The 26,953-nt window shown below is 41.2% G+C and overlaps 2 protein-coding genes across 3 annotated transcripts in view; one reads left to right on the top strand and one right to left on the bottom strand.

Annotated features, from left to right (window-relative positions):
• The window catches only part of LOC109428192 (N(6)-adenine-specific methyltransferase METTL4), a 35,781-nt gene extending 32,955 nt beyond the window's left edge, over positions 1-2,826 (bottom strand). For both annotated transcript variants that reach the window (XM_062851533.1, XM_029878439.2), the window contains exons 1-2: positions 2,718-2,826; positions 2,394-2,625 (exon numbers count right to left, since the gene is read on the bottom strand). In XM_062851533.1, the coding sequence (XP_062707517.1) occupies positions 2,394-2,625; positions 2,718-2,809 (324 nt within the window). In that variant the 5' untranslated portion in view covers positions 2,810-2,826. The remainder of the gene's footprint in view (positions 1-2,393; positions 2,626-2,717) is intronic.
• Positions 2,827-2,948: 122 nt separating this feature from the next.
• The window catches only part of LOC109427882 (putative phosphatidate phosphatase), a 38,241-nt gene continuing 14,236 nt past the window's right edge, over positions 2,949-26,953 (top strand). Inside the window, exon 1 of the mRNA XM_062851534.1 lies at positions 2,949-3,288. Coding sequence (XP_062707518.1) covers positions 3,189-3,288 — 100 coding nt within the window. The 5' untranslated portion in view covers positions 2,949-3,188. The remainder of the gene's footprint in view (positions 3,289-26,953) is intronic.

The raw sequence follows: 26,953 nt of genomic DNA on the forward strand, positions 1-26,953 counted from the left end.
TTGCAAGTTTAATACTTATAATAGTAACACAACAACTAAAAGTGAATTTGCAGAAAAATTTAATCCTGTTTGAATTTTGCATCAGTTTTCGATTGTATCATTTCTACGTTGCCACCCTGTACATAACTGTAAAACACCAGTGGGCGAGACAATTGTGCCTGCCCAACAGTTGTAGGTGGGGCGTTTGGCTTAGCTTCATGACTAGGTCGGCAAGCATCGCGAGCGTTACCAGATCTACGGAAATTTCCGTAGATCTACGGAATTGCGCTTATTTTACGGAACTACGGATCCGTAGAATAAATCTACAGAAAACCCGGTTTTTATACGGAAACCTACGGAAAGCTACGGGAAATCTACGGATTTTCAACCTGAATCTACGGAATAAAAATTCTGAAAATCTCCCCCCCGCTCATCAATTTTCATCTACGGAAGCACTTGTGAAAAAATCTGACATCACTGATGCCGATGTTCCTCCAATTACGCCTACAGCAAGGACAAATGCAACGCAGCCGGCCTTCATCATCCCTCCCTCACTCGACACACCGTCGACGTAGAGTTCTAATTCTACCGTCAAGGCGCCATTCACCGTGGGGGCTCCATTCACCGTGTGCCTTCGCATATTTTTTTATTATTTCCATATTACGATTGAATGATATGACAATTTCCCTTCAATTTCACCAATACAACACTAATGTATTGTTACCATGTCAAAACGCTCATTAGAAACATTTAAAAGTATCATTTTGACACTAAAGTGTGTTTACATGAAACGGTTTTCTGCTCGTTCACTGCATTCAGAGTGAAAAAATGTAAACTGCGCTAAGGTGATTTAAGCGACAAACTAAATGTAGAAACTTTTTTATTCCACCAAGAAGCAATTTAATTCACATATCAGGTATGTATTTTGCATTACCGAAGAAAGTTTAACAAGAAAGTACGATTACTCGTACTTTTTAATTGAAACAAAAAGGCACGGTAAATGGGTACCCTAAAAATCAATGGTCTCCATTCACCGTGCCCCATATTGTCCCATATATCTAGAAAAAATCAAAAATTTGAATATTCGTTTTTTTAATAAAATCTTGCAAGTTATTACTTGAAATTAATTTAAACGGAGAAAATTCCCTTGGCTGGGTTGTTTTGATCATTTTTAAACAAAGTAGAATAAAATTTCTCATACACGGTGAATGGCTCCCTACTACCACGGTGAATGGTGACCTACCACGGAATTAGGCGACCCTACTACTATATGCTACTACCCTTTACTAATTGTACTATATCACCAGATTTTGTGAAAAATTTTCTACTTCTGTGGATGTTGCTTTAATTTTAACCTATAATGAAGGCAATTAAAAGCGGCACCAACAATGTTTATAAGACTGGTGTCAAAGCCCTTATTTGCCCCGAATCCTTTTAGATCCACGGTGAATGGTGCCTTGACGGTAATACACGGAGCGTGTCTGTCTATGGAAAAACCTTCCGTTAGAGACCGAAACCAAACCAACGCAAAGTTCAAAAGATCGTTATAGATATGTAACACCTACAGAAACTGAATCTGTTAAAGCGTAGGTATTAGCTACTTGACCATGCCGAGGGTAGCGAATTCGATTCCCGGTCAGTCCAGGAACTTTTCGTAAAACAAATTTCCTCATGACTTCGTTCTAAATAGAGTATCTTCGTGTCTGCCACACGATATACACATGCAAAATGATCTTTGGCAGAGGAGAGGCTCTCAGTTTAAATAACTGAGCTGAGAAGAAAGCTTCGTCCCAATGGGGACATTGCACCAAGAAGAAGAAGAGGATATGGTTCGAATAATATTTCAAAAATGTGTTTCCTTAACATCTCCTAAGCATACAATATAACAGGCTCGCATTACTATTTAAATAAACTTTTGAACTATTTTTCTTAATTGGCTTCTTTAATGGTGTTGAGATTATTCGATATTCTGAATCTGCATGTCAAACTAAGCCGAAATCCAAATTTTAATGAATTTTGGTGCTCGGGAACCTATTTAAAAATCAATTTGAAGTTTGTATGGGAGCGATTTGTCGAATCACCTCTCGTCTCAGTTTGTACAGGGCGGAGCTGTCAAACAATTGCTCAGCTGTCAAAAGGTGATCTCAAAAAATTTCTTTGAAAATGATTGTAGGTACCAAAATAAAGTTCTAAAAATCTGAAAAAAATCATATCAGAATCATAATCAGAAAAAGGTGATCTTTCGTATAAAATTAAAAAATCAATACATTTTTTAACATTTCAAAACCCAATTCAACGGGAAAACAGTTTTTTGACAAAATTTCATCAAAAAAAAATCATGGGAGAGGAGGGTAACTTCAACTTTTGTATAACCATAGGTATTTATGCTACATGCTACAAATATAATCGCTTACCTTCAATGTGACTTCATCGAATTCTTTCGCAGAACGTTTGAGTTTCTTCGATTTTGGCGCGCTGTCCGCGGTTTCATCCCTGGTCGATCTAGCATCGTACGGCACAACAACGTGAAACAGCTCCGATCGCAGGGCGATACTTTCCAGCCCGGTGTCATAGCACGGATACGACGAATATGTCCGGTCTACGAATGCTTTGTGGATCAAAAACACTATGTTTTCTGTTAAATTCCTGCAGGTCATTTTATTTACATGGATAAATTTGAAGTTCTTTGATAAATTCGCAGAAGCGTTCACAGTTACTACGGTGTTTACAAAACAAACCTGCGTATGTCGACTGAAAGGCAAGTCGACTTGCCTACTTTCTCTCTCTGTTTCTGCTCTCGCGCACGCACACCAACTTGGAACCGATTCATTCATGCTCGTTTCTCCCGTTTCTCAAGAAGTACCGTAATCACGCAAACTACCGTAGAACGACGTCGTCGGGCCGTCGGCCGTCAGCAATCAGCTGTCAAAATTCATTCATGCCAGCAGGTTCGATCACAGAAAGAAAGGACCTGTTGTGTAGCGGTGACGCTGATTGGAGGAACAGCGAAATTCGTCTTCCCAGCTTTCGAATGGGAAATTAATTCAATTAGAATCACCGCTATCACTGTTCTAATACTCATTCGAGCTCCTTACATAATCAATCCACGATAGTGCACCAAAGTGAGACCTTTCTTGTGCAATTAAGTAAAACAAACAAAAGATTATTAAACCAGTTCCTAGTGAATCGATAATTTCGTCCGGCTCGAGATGCGCAGCAAAGTAGAAGGGATATGGGATGGCGTGATTAACTGCCGATCGTTCCGATTGGTGCACCGCGTCGTTACACTCCGCCGAGTTGTGTGGATACGTGAGTAGCAAGATTTGTTTTGATTTCTTTGGATATCTTGTACGGTGACCGATGCTAATGAAAGTGGAAGTTTACAGTTTTTATTTATTTGTCTTGATACTTCACGTCGGGTTTTATTATATTATTATTTTAATTACCTATGTTTTAAATTAATTTAGACAACGCATTGGATGATTTTTAAACCGTGGTTTAAAGAAAAAATCTTCCAATGTGTTGTCAGTGTACAAGTGAAAGTTCTCTAAATAATAATCGTTATCAGCTTGAACATACAGTGTCGGACAAAACAATAAGACCACCGGTCCTATTTCATACAAAATAGCCAAGTTTGACGATATGGTACTCGGTTTCTAGTAAACCGATTTGGCTGAAATTTTGACAGCCGACACGGATTTACGAGAATTTTGATTTGTATTAAATTGATTGAGTTCTGTTCACTACTTCCAAAGTTACAGATATACGGTGCGACAAAATTCTGACACCAATTTTTTATGATGGATATTTGTGGTCAATTAAATAAAAATGTCCCCAAGTTTAAATGGCATCCTTAATCTTAGTACTTGTTTATCAATCAACAAGTATCAGATACTCTCATATATCATTTGATAAAGGCAATCTGGAAGTGGTCCTATTATTTTGTCGTTTCGTATATCTGTAACTTTTAATGTAGTGAGCAGAACTCACTCAATTAAATACAAATCAAAATTCACGTAACTCCATGGCGACTGTCAAAATTTCAGCCAAATCGGTTTACTAGAAACCGAGCATCACTTCATCCAACTTGGTCATTTTGTATGAAAAATGGCTGGTGGTCCTATTATTTTGTCCGACACTGTACCTCCAATTTCAATCCCACAACTTGGTCATTGTTGTAGTCTAGGATGACTAAGCTAATAGTTATTTATGCAATGAGTTGCAAAAAGATGATTTTTTCAGCACGAGTTGTACATTTATCCAACGAGGCTTACCGAGTTGGATAAATACTACGAGTGCTGAAAAAATCGAGTTTTGCAACGAGTCGCATACAAAATTTTATGCAATGTTTTTTTCATAATGCAACCCATTTGAGTTGCATAATGTTCATAATGCAACCCAAATGAGTTGCATTATGAACATTATGCAACTATTTTTTCATTATGCAACTCATTTCAGTTGCATAATGAGCCTGTACGGAAAAGTAGGTCATTATTATACTGAAATGAGTCAGATAAAACTGAAATTATAATACTGAATTGCATAAAAACATTTTCGGCGGCACGTGCTCATGAAAGTGTTATTTCGTCAGTAGCACCATTTGTAATTATAATCCATCTTAACTGATATTGCATTCTGCTTCAATAAAACCTACCATCATGTTTGAAAAAAACTTCAACTTCCCCCCATTCTGTGGCCTGATTGGTTATAGCGCCGGACTAGCGATATAGAACCGTGGGATCGAATCTCACCAATATAAAAGTTTTTTTTTTTTCAAAGATTCAATTTTGTCAATGTCAATTAAACACACTGGGGCTGTGCCTTCGAATTTTGATTTTTTTTTTCGCCTGCATGTTTCAAACGACTGGTATAGCTGGTAAAGAGCAATAAATTAACTGAGAAATTTTCCCTTCTGGCGTTTGATTTGAATAGGTCGTTTGTTTGCTGTTTCCTATGCAGCTTCAACCTATTAAAATCGAATGCTAATTTATCAGGGAATCGCCATGTTTTTATTTTTTTGAAAATAGAGAGTCATTAGCTTGCCTGATATTGTAAATCCTCATAAAACCATGCCTTTTGCTGCTTTTTTGAGTGATTCCTGGTCTTTTTGGTATCCATAGTTCTATGAGGAGTCAGAATATAATTTAAAAAAATGTTTTGTATGGGGTAATTCCCTTCATTTACAACAACACCATATCTCGAAAACTAAAAAACATACATCTCTATTTTTTTATATGCTACGCCAAATTTCCTGAATATTCTGATAAAAATATAAACCCTTTGGTTCCGAAACCATAAAAACGTGAAAAAACTGAAATAAATGCATATGTTTTCATATTAACACAATTTTGTCTCTTCAATGTATTTTTTTTCTTAAATCTACAATTGAATAGCTTTCAATTTTTTATTTGAGGCTCAAAAGTTATACTTTTTTGAAATTTTTTAGTTTTTAAAAAGCTTGATTTTTGGGACCATCCTATCTGAAAATTGGTCACCCTAATGACGAAATAAAAAAATACTGGTCCATTTATTTTCGAAGAACTACGAACCCACCAAGTTTCACGACAATCGGAGTTGTACTATATCGTTTTTCTATGGAATTGGTGTATATAGGTATAAATAAATTTTTGTCTGTCCGTGTGTCTGTCTGTCTGCCTGACCCTTAAGGATTCAGAAACTACTCAACCGACTGTCGTTAAATTTTGCAAACAGGGGTTTCTTAAGAAACAATCAACATGCCTTGAAGGTTTATTCATGTTTTATCCTGGTTTTATACGAGCATGTGAAAAAGCTAGTTGTTCTATATTAGTTGTATGTAATAGTTTTTTACTTTGCACCTTTGGCATTCCATAAAACTATCATATAACTTCTGCTATAAAATTATTCAGTTAAAAACTTGCTAGTAGTCATGAATTGGTTTTATCACTTATTAAATATGTGGTAGTTTAGCAGCTCGATGAGTAGGCCGAGCTCTTGGGATTATCATTATCAGTATAACTGTCAAGAGAGAAGCACCACATTGGCGACAAACGAACCCCGTTTGCTTTCGAGCCTTCGAAATGATCATCGGAGCGTTTGCTAAAACGACTTTGGACGGATTTTGGTGATCCAATCCAGACAATGAAAAAAATCAAGATCCGTTGTCCGTGAAAGGACGTGCAAGAGCTGCAAGTGAAGCTGACCATCAAGATGGAACTCTTCCTGGTCTGCCGAGAATATGGGACATCCTGCGAAGAAAAGAGTCAAGCCAAACAAGTTGTTGTCTAGGCAACGAACTTCGGTTACCTGAATCGGACAAAACAATCAAGTTCCTTTTCAAGGAACTGCCCCAGGAACGGATTCCATCCGTTGAGTTGGGCGAAACAATTATCAAGTTCACCGTAATGGTGAACTGCCTCAGGAGCGGATTCAATCCGTTGAGTTAGGCGAAAAATAAGTTCATCCCAAAGGTGAACTGCCTCAGGAACGGTTTAAATCCGTTGAGTTAGGCGATCAAATTATAAAGTTCACACAAAGCTGGACTGCCTCAGGAAGGGATTAAATCCGTTGAGATAGGCGATAAAATTATGAAGTTCACCCAAAGGTGGGCTGCCCCAGGAACGGATTCCATCCGTTGAGTTGGGCGAAACAAGCATCAAGTTCACCTTAACGGTAAACTGCCTCAGGAGCGGATTCAATCCGTTGAGTTAGGCGAAAAATAAGTTCACCCCAAAGGTGAACTGCCTCAGGAACGGATTAAATCCGTTGAGTTAGGCGATCAAATTATGAAGTTCACCCAAAGGTGGACTGCCTCAGGAACGGATTCTGTCCGTTGAGTTAGGCGATAAGATTTCCAAGTTCACCTCAAAGGTGGATTGCTTCAGAAACAAAGTTTTCCGTTTAGACGAAATAGTGAATCTGCAACGTTTTGCTTTCCGGGCCAATCCTTAATTTGAGCGGTTTAAACACCCATCTCTTGTTGTGACCGGGAGGAAGTAATTGCGGTTAACGGACTATGGTCAGTTTCGAAAGAGAAGGAGATGTGGTAGTTTAGCAGCTCGATGAGTAGGCCGAGCTCTTGGGATTATCATTATCAGTATAACTGTCAAGAGAGAAGCACCACAACATATATACCATTTCAATAAAACTTGCATTTGAGGATGTTGTCGCGAGATTTTTTTAGTACCGTCAGTGGGGGTGTCATTGGGCCAAAATAGCATAGTCCATCCCTTTGTAGGTCGTTACAACTTTATTTCAGCTCTAAATCAAAGTCAAATTCGATAGTCACGTTCATTTTCATATTATTAATGAGTGTTTAAAGTATAATTGCTTTAACTTTAATTTTGACAATGATATAGCTTAACTGAAATTGGTCTAATTTCACCCCTTCTAGGGGGTGACATTGGACCAAACAATTAAATTCGAACAAAATAGTTCAGTATGAGAAAATACCGCTTGCAAATCATAGCTATTGAATTTATAGATACTCTTGCACAACCTGATATTTGCGTGAGTTTTTGTATTCATATGGTTAAGAGATTTGTTGTTAAATGTATACTAGTCTTAAGATATTCAATAAGACCTATTTATAAGGGTCAGTTGGAATAAATCAAATAAATAAATAAATAAACCTATCAGTGTCTAGTCACTTTAAAATAACATCACAGACAAATAATCGTGAAAATTTGACAACATTCATAGAAAACGATCAAAGTCCAATACAATACATCTGCTATCCCTTCAAACTCAAACTAGCATCATCAAAAGACGAAAGTAATATTTATTTATCATCTACCTATAAACTGATATGCGTGCATTTTCAATTTCGTATGAATTTAACATTTATTTCCACATTTTACACGTATTATGCATAAAATGATGTGAATGCTCTCAGTATTTTTAATTCACATTTATAGGGTTCTCATTCTGATTGTATTGCTTTTATAATTTTTTTTAAACTAAAACAACGATTTTGTACAGCCCCCCTAACAATAAAATTCACATCACGTTTTATTAAAGTAAAATCAACGAAATGTGACTTTTTTCTACACCGGATGGTCAACGCAAGTTAGATTTACCATAATCTATGAACTTTTTGATGATCACTATAACAAATGTTAGTTTTTTGAGCGAAACATCTTTCTTGATTTTTGGCACAAAGTTACCCCCCAGGTCCAATGTCACCCCTACTGGTGGTAAACAAATATACAAAACTGTGAGGCAATGCTGAAAACCAACAAAAGATTTCGTGGCCGTAACATAGATGAAGAGATGCTGTGATAAAACCGTTAGTTCTGTTCTATCATGAGCTCAGTTATATGACCACCTCAGGAGGGTGTTAGCCCTATTGGAGAAATCATCAGGAACACAAAGTTTTATAACAAAAAATATGTCGCCTAGCCGGGGTAATTTATGTAAATACAGAAAAATCATTACTCAGTTTTCTGATTTCACGTACAGCTTAAGATCAAACTTAACGATTCAACATGTTTCCGTCATTTTATTTTCTGAAAAAGTACATAATGTTTTTGAAACTCCGCTATGTTGAAAAAAATCTTTTTTAACTTTTAACTTTTTTAACTTTTTTAAGCATTGTGGTAGACAGCGCAAGCTGATAGTATGTCCCGCATCCGCGTGTATGTATCGATAGTGTATTGGTGGCACTTTGTTACTGATGGTTTGACTAACCGCAGCGCGGACACATTCATTCATTCTATTACTTAGACGCGTGTGCTTCGGATCTCGGTACCACAAGTTGGCGACGAGGGTGAAAAAAAATATATATCAAGTGAAACATGGTTTGGATGTGGAAACCAGTGACGAAAATAATATTGGAGATAATTTTTCCAGTCACATAATTGAAAAAAATAATGAAAGTGAAATTAGGAAATAAATATCAGAGAAGAAAGTGAATCCGGCCACGCTTATGGTACGCCATATTGGAAAAAAGAAGCAAAGTGTTGGGGAAAATTTCGGCAAACTAAGTGATCAACAGTGAAAAAAAATTGAAAATGAAAGAAAAGCAGGAGTGTGAGCCCTGTGAGGTTAAGGAGGGTAAAATAATGGTGATTGAAGCAGCATGCTCAGTGAGGTGGGGTTATTAAATTTGTGATTGAGTGCAGGAAGAATCATGGAGTGGCTGCTTCGGGCAATCCTTGCCTGTTGCATTGCGGGATGTTTCTGGTGAGCTGGTTCAGGCATATCGATTTAAATGCCATGTGCGGATTTAAGGTATGTACAAACCCATCATTTGATTAAGAACGAGGCTAAAAAGATAGCATCATTCATGCTGCACGAAAAAAAGGCGTTCTTTTCTTCAATCATCAACCCAGACGCTTGACAATGATTGGAAATAGTGTAAGTGAACAGCAGCCGTGTACCTACTGTTGAAACGCGATAAGCTCACATATTCACGCGTAGGCGTCCACACTGCCAGCCACGTGGGAATAGCAATGTGCGTTCGGCCCGCGCATCACCTGTGGTGCGTATATGTATGTGGCGCTAGGCGTGCATTAGCAACAGTGGCAGCTTGTATTGCTGCTCAGTGGATGGTTGTAATAGAGAGTGAGAGATTTTTTTGTGAGAATTTGAATTCTCTGGATTGGACGTGTTGTTCAACTAGTTGGTTGGACGTTCGGGAAGCAAATTGAATAGAACGAAAGATGCTAGATGGAACGTGATTCAATTCACTGTGAGAGAAGAGATGCGACTATATAGGGCAATGCGCGTTGGCCTTGATTACGCAGTGGTTGACGGTGGGCAGTGAGTGTGTTTGTACGCGGCTTCTTGTACGGCTGATGTTGTGCTATTCTTCGCTCTATGAAAACTGCGCTGCGTTGGTTAGCTGAAGCTTTCTGCACATGCTCGCAAATATGTATGGCGAGGTGTATTTTAGGTACTTGAGAATTGGTTGCTGCCTTTGTTCTATATTTTCTATTACAGTCTGAATTATTCGTGCTGATGCCATTTTTAATATGGGAGTTTATAAACATATTTTACTTTTGATAATTGCAACATATTTGCCTTGCATATCGATAGTTACACGTTGAAAAAAAAAACCTAATTGTTGGTTCCGCCACGTCTATTGATCCGACGAGCCCCAACGTTCCCACTTTTATGAACGCGAATGATCAGACGCATCCACACCCAAAGCGTACAAAGAGGATGGGCTGTAACCCGAAAGGTCACGAATCGGAGATACGATGAGTGGACAGAACGATCGATAAAAACAAATAGCCATTGGGGAAAACCTAAAGTGTCCAAATCTATCAGCATATGAATAATAACGAATTTGAGCTTAAAATCTATACCTTACATACTAAACACCTAGTGTATTTACCATCTAAATTTGCCCTGTTTTGTAACATGGGAATCTCGATATACAGTGAACTAAGGTGTTAAATTCAATTAGTTTTTTAAACATACCCATAAGGGGTATACTGTGCAACACTGTAGCTGCTAGCAATAGGGGAAACCGTCTCACACGCGTATTTGAAACACCTGCGGCATTCAGCTCAACTAATCCGCTGCTCCAAGATACTAAATTTTACGAAGTTTGCGGTAGCGAATCACCAAACGAAATTTGTTACTATTTTCCTACAAATAAAGTTCACAAATCTACTGGTTCGTTCATCGCCCAACACTAATGATCTTAAAATTCATTTAACAGGTAATTTCGGTCTGGTCGTTTTCTTGGCTAGATGGTGATTCAATAACTCTACACAGGTATTTACACGCTTGAAAAAAAAATCGACCAACGTTTGATATCAGCAGACCAGCGTTTGATATCATTCCAAAACAAGGTTCTGGTCAGTTCTCCTGGTTTTGAAAACGATTATTTTGGTGCTATTCAAACGCTGAGTCATCGAGAAGAAAAATACCTCAATTATTGCAAAATCACGTTTTTGTTGGGAAAGATGGCTGTCGTTTATTATCTAGGTGTGTCAATATTTGAAGTTAATGTACAATTGGTATTTGTGAAATACGCTTTGGATGTTATTAAGTGGAATGTATCTCCTATGTGATACTTTGTATTCCTTAATTCGGGTTATAGGCAGTCGATTGTTCTTTACTGAATGGTGTTGTACAGCTATCTCCTCCTGCTCGTGAATGGTCTACATATATTGGATGTCGGATGTGTAGTGATTTAATTCACATGGCGTATATAAAGAAATGTGATTGAATTCACTGATGCGTATAAGAAAAGAAATAAAGTGATTAAATTCACTGATGATTTTTGAAAGGTGATTTGATTCACTCAAACAGAGATAACAAACGAGTACGTAGAAATGCGTAAGTGAGGAAACCGAAATGTGATTAAATTCACTGATTGATAGATGTTCTTCCATGGCGGTATCACATTTACAGACATATCAGTTCGGAAAGGTGTTTCTAAAGTTGGTGTTATACTCATGCTTATGTATAACGGGTTATATCAGGTCCCAGTAGGTCAACTCCAGAGGCACGTTCTCCTCCATTTGTGAGATTTGTGCCATGTGTTTTTCGTTTCTTAGGATGCTGGTTTGTCAACAGATGATCAGGTTGTTCAGCTGAATTTTGACCCAACAATCTGTCGCAATTCAGATTTTCTCATAGTATTCCTTCTGAAATAGGAGTACCTTGGATTGGATGATTTCTGTGGAACACCATTTCTCAGCATTGTCACTAACGATGTCTAGTCTGTTGTAACCTCACTTTTCGAAAAACAATAGTAGTACGCTCGCTAGCGGTTGGGGGATCTAGGAAATAATCTTTGATGCAGAGAATGTAAGCAATAGTCAGGGATTTGAATGCCGTTGATGTTGCTTGTTAATCATCATATTCCCGATCGTTTTGCCACTCCACCTGTGTTCGAATACTGTTCTTGGTCGAGAATTGTCCACGAAACATCGGACTGCTTAGAAACCCGAGCTCCCGAGTATCACCCCAAGTACTTACGGTGAAAGACGAGGCAATAAGATTGTGGATAGATGAGAGCGCTGCGAGTAAACTAAGCAAGTCAGTTGTTGAATCTTTCTTTGGTCATTATTAGGTTTTGATAGTGCGAAGTGTTTTGTCTCGTTGGATGTGGAATAGACGTTTCTTCAGGTGGAGGAGGAGGGTTTCGAAATTGAGGTCAGGATACCACCGGTTTCGTGACGGATTTGGATCTGTATCGCTGCACTTGCCTGCTGTTCGGTGTAGCCTGCGGTCTTTTGAAAACACAGTGGAGAGATCCCAAGTAACCAAAAGTTCAGATAAAAGGGTACTTTATAAGCTAAGCAGCTTGTTCGAAGTTGCTCATTAGCCTTCTAAGCAGCTTCATTTTTAAGTAATTTTGGAACTTGAAAGTTCACATAAGCACGCTGGATAGCCTTCTAAGCAGCTTCTGACAGAACTTTGACAAAATTCACACAGAAACAAAAATGTGTTTTTCAGAATCACAACCCTGTTGGTGGGTTTGTGTTTCACGTCTGGAAATCGCTTCTGATAATTATATTTTCACACATGTCGCTGCTATGTAAATTTGAACTGGATCCTCCTGCGTGATAGCCTGCCGACTTACCGCTGCGCTGCTGAAGACACTTGACAAAGTCAAGCTAACTTCACTACTGTTCAAATATGCAAAACTAGCTGCCGACAGAACATCGATTCAAGTCAGACTTTACCTCTGTCTACACAATCGCAGCTGTAGTACTGTGGTAGAGCATAGGGTTCTCACGCAGCGACTATCGGTTCGAATCCGATGGGCGGCAATTTTTTTTGCTCAAGCCTAGTATTCATTGATTTGATAATTTCATATTTGTCTTTTATTCGTGTATGCTTAAACAGTTGCTTTCTGTATAAGAAATAAATTTAATCTTCATTGAAACACAATGCTACTGAACTGAACTTCAATGAACTTGAAAGTTCCGACAAAGTTCCGAGTAGCATCTTAAGCAGCTTTAAAGTTCCGCGAAGTTCAGATAAAGTTCCGAATGGAACTTTCTGGCTGCTTAAGAGGCAAACAATGAGCCTTGCCGGAACTTGTGACCGAAGTTCCAGCAAGGCTCATCGTTAGCCTCTTAAGCAGCCAGAAAGTTCCATTTCGAACTTTATCTGAACTTCGCGGAACTTGAAAGTGCATTTTGCCATGGGAAGCGGAACTTTTGGTTACTTGGGATGCGATAAAAGAACGAGATACATGAAAGTATAAAGTGCGCTGATCGTCTTGAGTGTAATATGATAGGATTTTATCTAGCAATCACAGAGGAATAAGGTGGAACTTCGCAGTTTTCTTGGACTTTTTGGTATATTTCTGGTTTTACATATAACAAACTTTGGCAACCAGATTCGTCCTGTACGAGGCCAATCACAGATTCCAAACTTCGTGGCTTCGTGTCTTCGTGATCGTGCGGCTAGTGTCACCAAGCACTTGGTCACATCGTGCTGAGGAGCGCGGGTTCGATTCCTGCCGCAGCTGTCAGGAAAAGTTTTCGGTTGTGTCACTGAACGTTGCATGGTAGTCCGTTGTCTAGTGCCGTGCTTCCTTCAAAGAGCGAATAGCTCACTGGAAGCATAAAACGTGCCCGTGTTGAAAAAAAAACTGCTTCCAATGTCTACCGCAACACATTTTTGAAGAGGCTTGTGTTTTAGATCACAGATTTGCTGTGTCTTCGCAGGTAGGGCTCACTGCAGTTCTGGCGCAGATGAATTCAAACAATACAACAATCTCATGTCATGTAATCGTTTGGAGAATTGAGGTTGTTGTGTTACTATTGACACAACGTTTTTGTTGAGAAGAAAAACCTTCAATGCAGGCATGCATTCACCTTTAATTGCTAATTGAGGTTTGTTGTCACAGAGATCAGCTGAATGGCTCAAGCCACAGGCGTTCAAATTTATGCTCGTTAATCATCAAAGATTTTCTGCTTGGCAGGAGGTTTCAGATGTAGGTGTTTCTCCAGCGTTGGCTGCATTGTCGGAAATGAAAGTGGAAGCTGCTGTGAATGGCATCTCTTAAGTTATGGAAGTTGACTTCTCCCTATAAGAATGATCGCGAGCTGCAGACTGTGAGATACACAATGGAAACCGAGAGCCGTGGGTCGGTTAGAGGAAACCGAATTCTGCCCTACGTGCTGATCTTTCGTATGCGTACATGCGATCTAGTCTTCCGAGGTTCGAAGTTGGTTGATTCATCCATTGGCTTTGAGAAACGGAATGCTGGTCTTTGCTGAAGCTAACACATTGATTGGTCGATAGGGATTAAGGGGGTTGTAGTTGTAGATATGTGGGACAGCTGAGTTGCGACCTGGCCTACACAAATATGCGCTATCAATGATTCTGTCTGAGGATTACATTGTGTTGTTGCACCGTGAATAGTGTCATGGAGGAGTAAGGGGATCTACAACGGAGCTCCGCACTTAACCATCTATAGAGCGATGAATGAACTGATACAAAGTCGCAGACCTCATTCGAGGCGAGTTGGAGTCTTTCTACAGTGGTTCCTTCTACCAATTTCGCTGACTACTGCTTCACCAAGGGAGTGACGGGAAGAAATGGAATGAGCGTATAAATCGGGGAAAGCTAAGCGTCGTGGTGAAGTTGTGCTTATATGTAGTGTTCATCGTACAAGTAAACTCTTGGTGGACTCCCTCGAAGAAAAGTAGATGGTAGAAAGGAAGAAATTCTTATGAAAATAAAGTTGTCTATATAGAAAGGATATTTGAATCAGTAATTAGAACTGAACTGAACGAGCTGTTCCGAGAAGCCAAAGATGATAAGGCTCCCCAACGTTCGAACGGACTGTGAGGGTTGCATAGCAGAAAATGGCCCGATTTGTGCTTATATGGAGTGTTGTTATTAAAGCAATAGTCTTTTGTTTATAAAAGGGGGGATGTGGTAGACAGCGCAAGCTGATAGTATGTCCCGCATCCGCGTGTATGTATCGATAGTGTATTGGTGGCACTTTGTTACTGATGGTTTGACTAACCGCAGCGCGGACACATTCATTCATTCTATTACTTAGACGCGTGTGCTTCGGATCTCGGTACCACAAGCATTTAACTTCCAATTAATACACCGTTTGTGTGGCGCACTTATTTTTTGTCACATTCACCACAAATTTCCCGTGGCATGTCTCCTAACACGTATTAAATAGGAGAACAAATCTGAATTCCAGATCAGCATCTTTCCAATTGATGGCTGGATGGATAAACAACCAAGCATAAATTATTCTGACGATCGAATATTGATAGTGAAAAATAAACGTAACAAATATTTGACAAGTCAGAAGATGGTTTTATTTAGAAGGTTGTATCAGGGATACGATAAAACTATGATACCATCCGAAATCCTAAGCCGGTTTGCATACGAAGTCCTGTAGATCATAATAAGATTGACCCAACTAGCCAGAACGTGGGCCATAGGCGGCATATAAGCAGTGCTGAAAAAATCATTTCGTCATATCTAAATTCAATCACCTACAGCTCATTTCAGAAGCCTAACCTGAGAATATGATATATGAATAACTTGTGCGCCTAGACCAGTTCTGCAAGAAAGTCACGGAAAAACCGCTATTTTTCGAATATTTAAGATAAATGTCACGGGCTACCTTTGAAAAATGACAAATGATATTCACCGTGAATATCATTTGCATTTTTCGAAGGTAGTCCGTGACATTTACCTTAAATATTCGAGAAATAGCGGTTTTTCCGTGACTTTCTGCAGAACTGGTCTAGGCGCACAAGTTATTCATATATCATATTCTCAGGTTAGGCTTCTGAAATGAGCTGTAGGTGATTGAATTTAGATATGAAGAAAATTAATTTTTCAGCACTGCATACAAGAGCTCGAGAGTACTTTCAAGTCAGCGTCAACGGTTTTATGGTTAGGGTTTTTGAATCGCTAAAAACTTCAATAAAATCAAAATTGTTACTTGGGTTGGGGCGGGGATAGTTCTTAACATGGTCTGATACCCTTCTCTTCTCCCTCTGGAAAGAAACAATTCGGAATCATTAATAAGCATGTCTGTTTAACAAGAGCTTTACAAAAGCGCCGGCAGTTGAAAAAAGTAGATGTTTAACAAAGTTTTGAATAATTGCCTACAGTGAAAATGGCATTTTTGTTCATCATTCTCTCTCTCTCTCTTCTTGGCGTGACGTCCTCATTGGGACAAAGCCTGCTTCTCAGCTTAGTGTTCTATGAGCACTTCCACAGTTATTAACTGAGAGCTTCCTCTGCCAATGACCATTTTGCATGCGTATATCGTGTGGCAGGCACGAAGATACTCTATGCCCAAGGAAGTCAAGGAAATTTCCTTTACGAAAAGATCCTGGACCGACCGGGAATCGAACCCGTCACCCTCAGCATGGTCATGCTGAATACCCGTGCGTTTACCGCTTCGGCTATATGGGTCCTTGTTCATCATATTTCTTTTAATTAATCAACTAATCGAACAGAAGTTTAAAATAAGTTGTTTGAATTCTCCATCATTTTCTGAATAGTGTTTTAATGATGAAGATAAGCTATCTCCAACACGTATGATGCCGTTATTCCACTTGAAAGTAGCTTTAATAAAGTGTATCAACATTTGCTTAGTCACCTTATTCAGCTGCACTAATGGAGTTTAGCTGTACAATGAAAGCAGCATTCTTCAGAATAATGTTAAGCTTCAAAAGAACAACGTTGATCAGTAGTTTAATAGTACCACTTAGTTGCTACTGTTCACCATATTCACTTTTGTAAACATGATAGCTGACCAAGAGCCTAATAAGAGCGTCAGTGGCTGCATAGACTTGAACTTCAAATAAACGTCCAGCAGTAGCTCTAAATAACTGTATGAATTACACTTATTGAAACATATTAAACTCACCTTTTTTCGCTATTAGATTTGAGACTGTCGACTTTAACACAACAAGCAGTAGCTTCGGCAACTCGGCAGACGATGCCAGCTGTCTATTAGCTTTCCCACCGAATCTGCCTCCTGGGTGGAACGATTCGATACAGCTTGTAAGCTTTTATAAATGTGGACAGTTGAATATTCTTTTTCTATCAACAATACACTCGCGAGACACTCAACACATATCTCGGCACGGGACCGATATAAAAAACAACCCTAGCTAGTGTCTAGACACTTACTTAAAAGATAGATTTAGATGTGCGAGTTGAAAAAAAGTTTTGAAGAGTTCGCAATTTAAATTTGTCAACATCGTCAATCACAGATCACCCAAGTAACCAAAAGCATTATATCATTGCACGAATTAGACTGAATATTAACCTTAGCAATGCGAAATGCAGTAATTCCACACTTGTCATGCAATAATCCTTTAGATTGGCATTTTTAATGTATTGATGCATTACATTTTTCTTTACATTAGGGTGCATTAAAAGGTGACATACGATAGTTCAATTATTCAACACTGCAAAAACTGAATGCAATGTACAAACTAGCAAAGGTTGCTCAAACAATACAATTACCGTCAAGGCGCCATTCACCGTGGGGGCTCCATTCACCGTGTGCCTTCGAAAATTTTTTCATTATTACCATATTACGATTGAATGATATGACAATTTCCTTTCAATTTCACCAATACAACACTAATGTATTGTTACCAGGTCAAAACGCTCATTAGGAACATTTTAAAGTAGGTATCATTTTGACACTAAAGTGTGTTTACATGAAGCATTCATTGTGAAAAAACGAAAACTGCGCTAAGGTGATTTAAGCGATAAACTAAATGTAGTAACGTTTTTATTCCACCAAGAAGCAATTAAATTCACATATCAGGTATGTATTTTGCATTACCGAAGTAAGTTGAATAAGAAAGTTCGATTACTCGTACTTTTTAATTGAACCAAAAAGGCACGGTAAATGGGTACCCTATAAATCAATGGTCTCCATTCACCGTGCCCCATATTATCCCATATATCTAGAAAAAATTGAAAATTTGAACATTCGTTTTTCGTTTTGAAATGAATTTAAACCAAGAAAATTCCCATGGCTGGGTTGTTTTGATCATTTTTAAACAAAATAGAATAAAATTTCTCATACACGGTGAATGGGTCCCTACTACCACGGTGAATGGTGACCTACCACGGAATTAGGCGACCTTACTACTGTGGGTCTGGGAGGACACTCCGACGCAACGGAACAACGTGGTTGGCGAAAGATAGCGGACAGAACTTCGGATTAAATACCGGACAAGAATTCAAACACGCGCGGTCACGGTTAACAACTTTTATTGATTGATCTCAAAGGTAAACATTATTAAGGAGGCTATAAAAGAGGTGCACGCAAGATGCGCACTAGAGAGGCACGCACTAAAGAGGCGCGCCGTCGGTAGATGTTTAGAGGGTGGACCGTCGCTCAATTCTCAATACTCCTCCTCGACGGTAAGCCCTCAGACTCCTCCTAGTCCCAGCAACTCTGCCAGTTCACGATGCTTTACCGCCCCGAGCGGTTTAGTCAAGATGTCTGCCTTCATGGTTTCTGTTGGACAGTACCGCAACTGCACCAGTCGCCGCTCGCAGAGGTCCCGAACGAAACACTGCTTCGTTTCAATGTGCTTGCTCCTCTTACTGGTACGCTCGGAAGTCACGAAACTCAAGCACCCCTGATTATCCTCGTAGACGACTGTAGCTTCATCCACATTTTCACCGAGATCTGCCAACAGACGCCGCATCCAGAGTACTTCTTGGCATGTCTCGCCGAGTGCCACATATTCGGCTTCCATTGTTGAAAGGCTGACACAGTTCTGGCGCCTGCTGGTCCACGATACCAATCCTCCAGCGTAGAACACCACGAAACCGGTCATCGATTTCCGTGTTTGGGCATCACCGGCCCAATCAGCGTCCGAAAAAGCCTCCAGTACGTTGCCCTTTCCGTCACCGAGTCTTAGCTTCCAGTCCATAGTCCCTTTTAGAAAACGGACCACCCGTTTTGCAGCCGTCCAGTCTTGGTCGTTTGGCTTGCTAAACTTGCGGCCCAAGATGGAGGCACTCGTAGCAATGTCAGGACGTCCACAAGTCGCCACGTACATCAACGCACCGACAATGCTCCGGTACATCGTGCCGTCTTCCATAGGCTCGCTCTCCGAACGGTCCTTCAAGTATCCCTGGTCCATGGGTGTCTTGGCCGGCTTTGCCTGTTCGAATCCCAGCCGCGCAATGAGTTTTTCGATATACGCTTTTAGACTCAGACTGTAGATACCATCCGCACCACGCTCGATTTCCATTCCCAAAAAGAACTTTACTTCACCCAGCCAGTTGATTTCGAAGTGTCGCTTCATCTGATCGAAAATCCGGGAAATTTCTTCTTCATCCGCGCAGCCAACAAGGAAGTCGTCGACGTACACGATCAAATAGGTCTTCTTCCCATTCCGGTCAGCAACAAACAAGCAGGGATCCGCTGTGCTTGACTTGAACCCCAAGCTCCTCAACACTTCAGTCAACTTCCGGTTCCAGCATCTCGCGCTTTGCTTCAAACCGTAGATGCTGCGACGCAGGCGGCACACTTTCTCCTCCTGCCCTGGAACTGCATAACCTGGTGGCTGACGCATATACAGTTCCTCGTCGATGTCGCCATAGAGGTAGGCTGTTTTGACATCCAGGTGAATCAAACGCAACCCGTTCCTCCCAGCCAGCGCCAGCAACGTCCGCAACGTGGCATGTCGGGTAACAGGGGCAAACACTTCCTCAAAGTCCAAGCCGTGTTGCTGCCTGTATCCCTGCGCCACAATCCGTGCCTTGAACCTTACAACTTCGCCCGCTTCATTGCACTTTGCTTTGTATACCCAGCGGCTTCCGATCAATTTCTTCCCTTGAGGCAGGTCACACAGTTCCCAAGTACCGTTTTGCGTGTGCGACTGGAGTTCGTCCTCCATCGCACGCTTCCACGACTCACTTTCAGGACACTTCACCGCCTCGCTGTAGCCCACTGGTTCAGCCATCAACTGCGTAGCCACTCCAACTACGAAGTCGGAATAGCGCCCGGGCAACTTTCCTCGATTCCGTCTCGTCGTCTGCCTGCCCGCCGAAACGCTATCCGCATCAACGTCATTGTTCGGTTCACTTTTAATGTCAAGAGGATCGTCCATCAAATAAGAATCACTCACGTCAAAATAATGTTCAGTCTCACTTTGTTCACTCTCCGACTTATCAGAACACTCATTTTCTTCAGCCTCTTCATCGCTCTGCAACGGCTCCGCTTCCTCGTCCGCTTCAGCATTTGGTCCTGCACTACGCTTCGGAATTTCGTCCGGAATCCACTGGAATTCGTCCTTGACGGGATCGCATCGCGCCTTCTCCGGAGACGCAACTTCGCCGTCCGTTTCCATGAATTTCGCATCACGGCTCACCGTAACCTTCTCCGTAGCCAGATCCACAAACCGATAGGCCTTATGCTGCTCCGAGTACCCGATAAAAGTGAGCTTCTGCGCCTTACTGTCGAACTTCTTTCGTTTCACGTCGGGAATGTGCACCCACGCCTTGCAACCATACACCTTCAGATGATCCAAGTTGGGTTTCCGGCCGAACCACTTTTCGAAGGGGGTGACGTCCACTGAGCGCGAGGGGAGCCGATTCTGCAAGTATGCAGCTGTCAGCGTCGCTTCTCCCCAGAACTTTTTGTCCAGCCCCGCGTCCAGGAGCATCGTTCGAGCCATCTCTTGAAGATATCTGTTACGCCGTTCGGCTACGCCGTTCTGTTGGGGCGTATACGCGGTGGTAAACTGCGCGCGAATCCCCTCCTTCGCAAAGAAACTCCGCAGCTTGTCATTCGCATACTCCCCGCCACCGTCGGATCGAATGACGCATGGCTTCCTGCCGAACCGATTCTCCACGTAACGCACATACTCCACAATCTTGTCTGCGGCCTCAGATTTCTTCGACAGCAAGTACACAACGCAATATCGACTGTAGTCGTCAATAAGCGTCATGAGATATCTGTTCCCACTCGGTGTTGGCGTTTCCATTGGCCCACACAGGTCTGTATGGACCAAATCCAGGATCTGTGTTGATTTCCGCTCCGCTTTCTTCGGGATCGGTGTGCGCGACAGCTTGCCTTCCAGGCACGCTTCGCACGTCAGTCGAATACCACAGTCCTTAACCTCAAACCCAACGGCCAGCTTATCCTTGGAAATTTTATCCACAACGGAAGGGTCCCTATGACCGAATCGGCGGTGCCACCGATGTTGGCAAAAATCATTGTGGTGCTTACCTGTAGCTTCAGCGTGCATAACCGTCTCGACGATCTTCAGCTGGTACAAACTTCCCGAACGGACTCCCTTGGCGACGACCTTACCGTCACCATCGCAGATGTTGCAGCAGTTGTCCTTGCAAACCACCGTTAATCCTTTGGAGGCCAACTTCGTCACAGAAAGCAATCCACAGTTCAGTGACGGCACGTAGAGGACATTCGTGAGCGTGATCTCCACCGTGCCACCACATCCATCGACACCGTACACCTTACCTTCGCCGCAACCGGCCGACTTCACAGCAGTCCCGTCTGCCAGGAACACATCAGGAGCGCTTGACTCGTCCAACGTTGCAAAAAACTGCCTGTCGCTGGTCATATGACTGCTAGCGCCGCTGTCAATAATCCACTTGCTGCGGTGGTTCGATCCGACCATAAATAGCACCGCGCTGCTCACCTGCTTCGCCTTCGGGGTTTCGCTCTTCTGGCCTTCACCGCTGTCTTGTTTCTGCCGCGCCTGGAACAGTCGGCAGTTCCGACGCAAGTGCCCTTTCTTTTTGCAGAAAAAGCACGTCTTCTCCGAAACAGCAGTAGAACTCGTTTTCACACCCGCTTTCATGGCCTTGTCACTCGATGATCCACCGGAACGATCCTTACGCCGCTCGTATTCATCCAGTAGCTTTGATTTTACGAGCTGCAGCGTCAGATCCGCGTCGGGGCGACTCTCTAACGCGGTCACCAGACTGCTGTATGAATCCGGCAAACTTCGCAGGATCATAGCTACCTTCAGGGATTCCTCCAGGGCTTGACCGGCATTCTGCAACCTCTCGAAGAGCTCTTCCACGTCGAATAAGTGGCTTTCCAAGTCGCCGCCTTCGAGCAGGTTCACGTTGCAAAGTTTCTTCAGGAGGGAAACTCTTGACGTCACGGTGACCTTCTCATGGTACGTTCTCAGCTGCTCCCAAAAGTCCATGGCAGTAGCTGCAGTCTTCACGAGGCTGTACTGATTTTCATCAATGCACAGCCCCATGGTAGCGCGGGCCTTCCTGTCGTCCTTGTCCCACTGTGCCGCGGCGGCGGCTTGCATGGGTTCGGGCTTCGGCGTTCCGACGACGTACCATAATTCCTCGCGGGTCAACATCATCTCCATTCTGAACTTCCAAGAAGCCCAGTTCTGGTTGTTCAGCTTGGTGAATTTGTTGATCGCCTCCATCCTCCTGTGTACACACATGAACACGCACTGACACGTTCCGCGGCAAAACTTTGCCGAACCGATCGAATACTTTTTCGCGTTTTAACCGTACCGAAATCACTACTTCCGCGCAACCTCCACTGGGACCAAAACCTGTGGGTCTGGGAGGACACTCCGACGCAACGGAACAACGTGGTTGGCGAAAGATAGCGGACAGAACTTCGGATTAAATACCGGACAAGAATTCAAACACGCGCGGTCACGGTTAACAACTTTTATTGATTGATCTCAAAGGTAAACATTATTAAGGAGGCTATAAAAGAGGTGCACGCAAGATGCGCACTAAAGAGGCACGCACTAAAGAGGCGCGCCGTCGGTAGATGTTTAGAGGGTGGACCGTCGCTCAATTCTCAATAACTACCCTCTACTAATTCTGGAGCTCGATTTGAATAGGTCGTATGTGCTTTTGTCGATTAAAAATTCGATCAGTTGGATTCGATTATTCTGACGAAAACCGTTGAAATTGAGCAAAGTTGATACATACAGCAGAATCCTCACAAAACAGGCTTTCTGTTCCATCATTAAAAGTTTGCAAAACATCTGCCATATTGCTACAATGACTAAAATAAACTGATCGAATTTTATATCGACAAAAGCACATACGACCTATTCAAATCGAGCTCCAGAATTGTACTATATCACCAAATTTTGTGAAAAATTTTCTACTTCTGTGGATATTGCTTTAATTTTAACCTGCATATAATGAAGGTAATTGAAATCGGCACCAACAATGTTTATAAGACTGGTGTCAAATGACAGCCCTTATTTGCCCCGAATCCTCTTAGATCCACGGTGGATGGTACCTTGACGGTATAAAAGCTTGACTCTAATGGTAAACAAATGAAATCAAAAAGAGTGAAAAACTTTACGGTCAGCTCTAGTGGTCTTCAACACTTCTGATTTGACTCCCGACCAACTTAATTCTCGTTTGAATTACCGATCGACGACTTTCTTCAGCAAATGCTTTTTAGAGATGACCTTTTCACTTTTCTGTTGACAGCTAACACATGCCAATAATGATGGAAACCACAATTAGTATATGAGCAGTGTGCGAAGAGTGTTTCAATTTTCGTATATTGAAAAAAAAAATTCTTCTAAAATGCATTATGAATTCATCAGTGATTTATCAGAATGTGATTGCACGGATTCTATTACATATGACATAGTCTTTTTGCCAACTATAGCAATGATTGAGACAGAAGAACAGTTTCCTTTTCTTTTAGTTAATGAAATATCTGTTGTTATCACTGCAACAGAAACGCAGTGTCTGTATTTTTAGAGCAACCTTTGCTAGTTTTTTATGCAGTTTTTGCAGTGTTGAATAATTGAACTATCGTATATCACCTTTCAATGCACCCTAATATAAAGAAAAATGTAATGCATCAATACCTTGATAATGCCAATCTAAAGGATTATTGCATGACAAGTGTGGAATTACTGCATTTCGCATTGCAAAGGTCGGTGTTCAGTCTAATTCGTGCAATGATATAATGCTTGTGGTTACTTGGGTAGATGCATTGAAGAAATATGTGGAGAAAATCTAACCGATATTAAAGAATTCGAAAAATTTTGTAGGCACTCTTTTGTAAAAATAGGTCGGAAATTTCACCAGGAACTCATTAGGTTTCTTGCTGAAGTTTTTTTTCACAGTTTTCATTATAAATTACACTAAAAAGCATTGTGTATAAACTTTTCATAAAGTATCGCAAGAAGCTCACTTCAGATTTTTTCCAATATTTTTTGCAAGGTCGTAGAAAATTGCCCTAGCAGTTGTGTTGGAACTATTTGTGCTTAAGTCCCACAAACATCATGGTAGGATCGATTAGTAACTCCTCCAGAGATTACATGGCACTGGTCCCTGAATTTGTAAATCCAGATTTTTTGTTTTTTATATTTGAATATTCTGGACCAGTTTGAAATGACGAGCAAAAGAGATACATACACTCCAGCGATAGGTATAGCTACCGAATGTTTTGCGAGAATTTATAACACCGGCGAAGTGTAAATAAAGCAAACTCATTATGATTCATTTTACAATTTCAGTCAGTTTAGCTTATCTATCACACCAGTCACACCTTCTCGGGGTCTGGCTGGCTGCGTGAATGTCGCAGGAGACAGTATGAACCTAGGAGAGTGAGCATCTTCTGGAGCAACTCAGTATAAATTGTGATTGCGAACTAACCGGTCGGTTGCAGTAGACTTTTTTTGCACGCCGTGTGATTAGCAGTAGAAGTAATACCTACTTGCATCAGTGCATAACATTTCGGAATTTACGTTTGGTCTGTCAACAGCCGGCTCGCTCGTATGCTGCTCAAGGAACAAAGTGTCGGTTCTGCTTGTTAGCCATGTGCATTTCTTTTTCAAAGAGGGATTAAATTGCATAAGCAAGCATTCATAGGGAGAATGCCAGTCGTTTTGCCGCCGTGCCAAAAGCAAGCAGTAGCGAATAGAGTTTGCTCAAGTGGTGCTGGACAATCAGTGATCGTTTTTTCTAGTGGCCTCTTGGTAGATATGGGTTCTGTGAAGTGATATTTATTTGCTATTGATTCAATTTGAAAGGCACATTTCTTCCGTGTTATCTGAAATATTGAAAGACAAAGTGATAATTTGGTTTGTGAATACTTGCGTGATCAGTATTATTTCAAATTCGATTTGAAAAGTAGAGGAAAATGGATACAGAATCATTGAAGATTTTTTCCAAATCCAAGCCAACGTTTAATTGGACAGCGTTTTTTGATACAATAGTCACGATTGCAGGTAAGAACACCACATTGTCATTTATTTTTAGAATAAGCGAAACCGTTGATAACAAAGTCAAAAAAATGAAAAAATAGGCCTCACTCTAAATTATCGACGCCAACGACAATAATTGTTAACTGCAATAGGTTTTGATATATAGAGAAGTATACTTCTATACTATAGGGTTCTTTTCGTGGGTTCATTTGATACAAGTTCGGCTGCACAGTGCACATGTAGATAAACAATAATTGTTATTATTGTTAATTATTGATCCTCAAGCCCAGTTTAGTGTTCAAAAGGAAACGCTCGCCATGGTCCACTGCGCGAATTTATGCTGGCCTGCTTACTCTCACAGAAAATCTGACGTTTGAGCGGTGCCGACACCTCCCAAACGTCAAATTTCCTGTGAGAGTACGCAGGCCAGCATAAATTCGTGAAGTGGACCATTGCAATAGGGCACTGCACTGTTTTGATTTTGTATGGGATTTTGACATTTCCTGGCCTTGTTGTTTACTAAATCTCAATGAGAGTGAAAGAGAGGGTGAGAATTTCGTACAGAGCCCTATTGTCATTTCTTCGCAACTGCGTACTGCGATCGAAAAAAAGGCGGGTTTTAGGCGATCCAGGCAAGGGAATTCCCATGCATTTTCATCTACATGGAATACCTCGATTTAGTGGACATTTCAGTTTTCAAACAGCTCTCTTGGTAGGCGTTAAGGATTTTGTTTTTAATGGATTTGGACGCATCTTCCAATTGTGTTATGGACTTTTTGTGATTTTTTTTCTATCGTTGGACCCCCTTCCCATTCGAAGATGATGTGTTTGTGGTCTGACATTGATATTTCTTCAGAAACATTCCAGTTTTTTTATTTTATCAGAGATAGACCGACTAGGGTTTCGAACTACTTGGGCACCCGTGTCAATTTCCGGCAGCTCACAGCAAAACAAATCAAAATATCACTTGCCGCATATTTTCCAAACACCCTTCTGTAGGTAATCGTCTCTCACAACCTTTTCGCAACGAAAGCCACAGTCAATGAGCTACACTTTCACTCTGAAGCCGCACAAGTGCTCAAAACAAATATTACTCGCAGACGGGTGCACTTCTGCAGCACAAAGATGGGTGCCGAAGTGATTTCCCATTTGATTTTGCTGGAAGTTCGGCACTGGTGCCGAGAATTGGTGCTGATAAACTCGTTCATAATCAATCTTCCGGCAGAAAATCTTCACAACAATCACTGTTACAAACAAGTTCAGTCAAGAAGGTATCTGATTCAGACGGAAGAAGTGGTTGAAAACAGTCGTTTTGTTGTGAATTTAGGGTATACATAATTTTGTTTACATGTTGTGCCGGGAATAGGGCAAAAAACCCTACATAAAGTCAAGTCCAAAACTTCCTGACGAATGAAGTTTTCAAACGTGGGCTTGTCACCAACATTACAAATGTCAATGTTCTTGGAAGAGGGAAACTGTAACAGGTACTCACCTCTGGTGTTTATATTGGTACTTCCCCATACGGTGTGATGTGCATTTGCGTCGCACCCTATGACGAAGGGGATGTTGTGCTGGTGGCTGTAGGCTACGAGCGCAGCTATTTCTGGAGGAGGGATTTCGTCCACGTCACCTGGGAAGTATGCCGAGACCACCAAGATCTCTCTACTCCCTCTAGCGGAAGGTACCTCCATCCTGACCGCTACGATGTCCCTTTTTATGAGTTCTGAAATTGGAAAGTATTTACAGTTGTTATGTAACAAAATAGCCGCTCTAGGAGAAAGCTAGCTGTCATCATATACCAACTTACATGAGTGTTGTGGAATACCTTGTATTCTGGATTTATTGACCCATGGCTCTTG

The sequence above is a fragment of the Aedes albopictus genome, chromosome 2, assembly GCF_035046485.1.
Source record: "Aedes albopictus strain Foshan chromosome 2, AalbF5, whole genome shotgun sequence".
Classification (NCBI taxonomy): domain Eukaryota; kingdom Metazoa; phylum Arthropoda; class Insecta; order Diptera; family Culicidae; genus Aedes; species Aedes albopictus.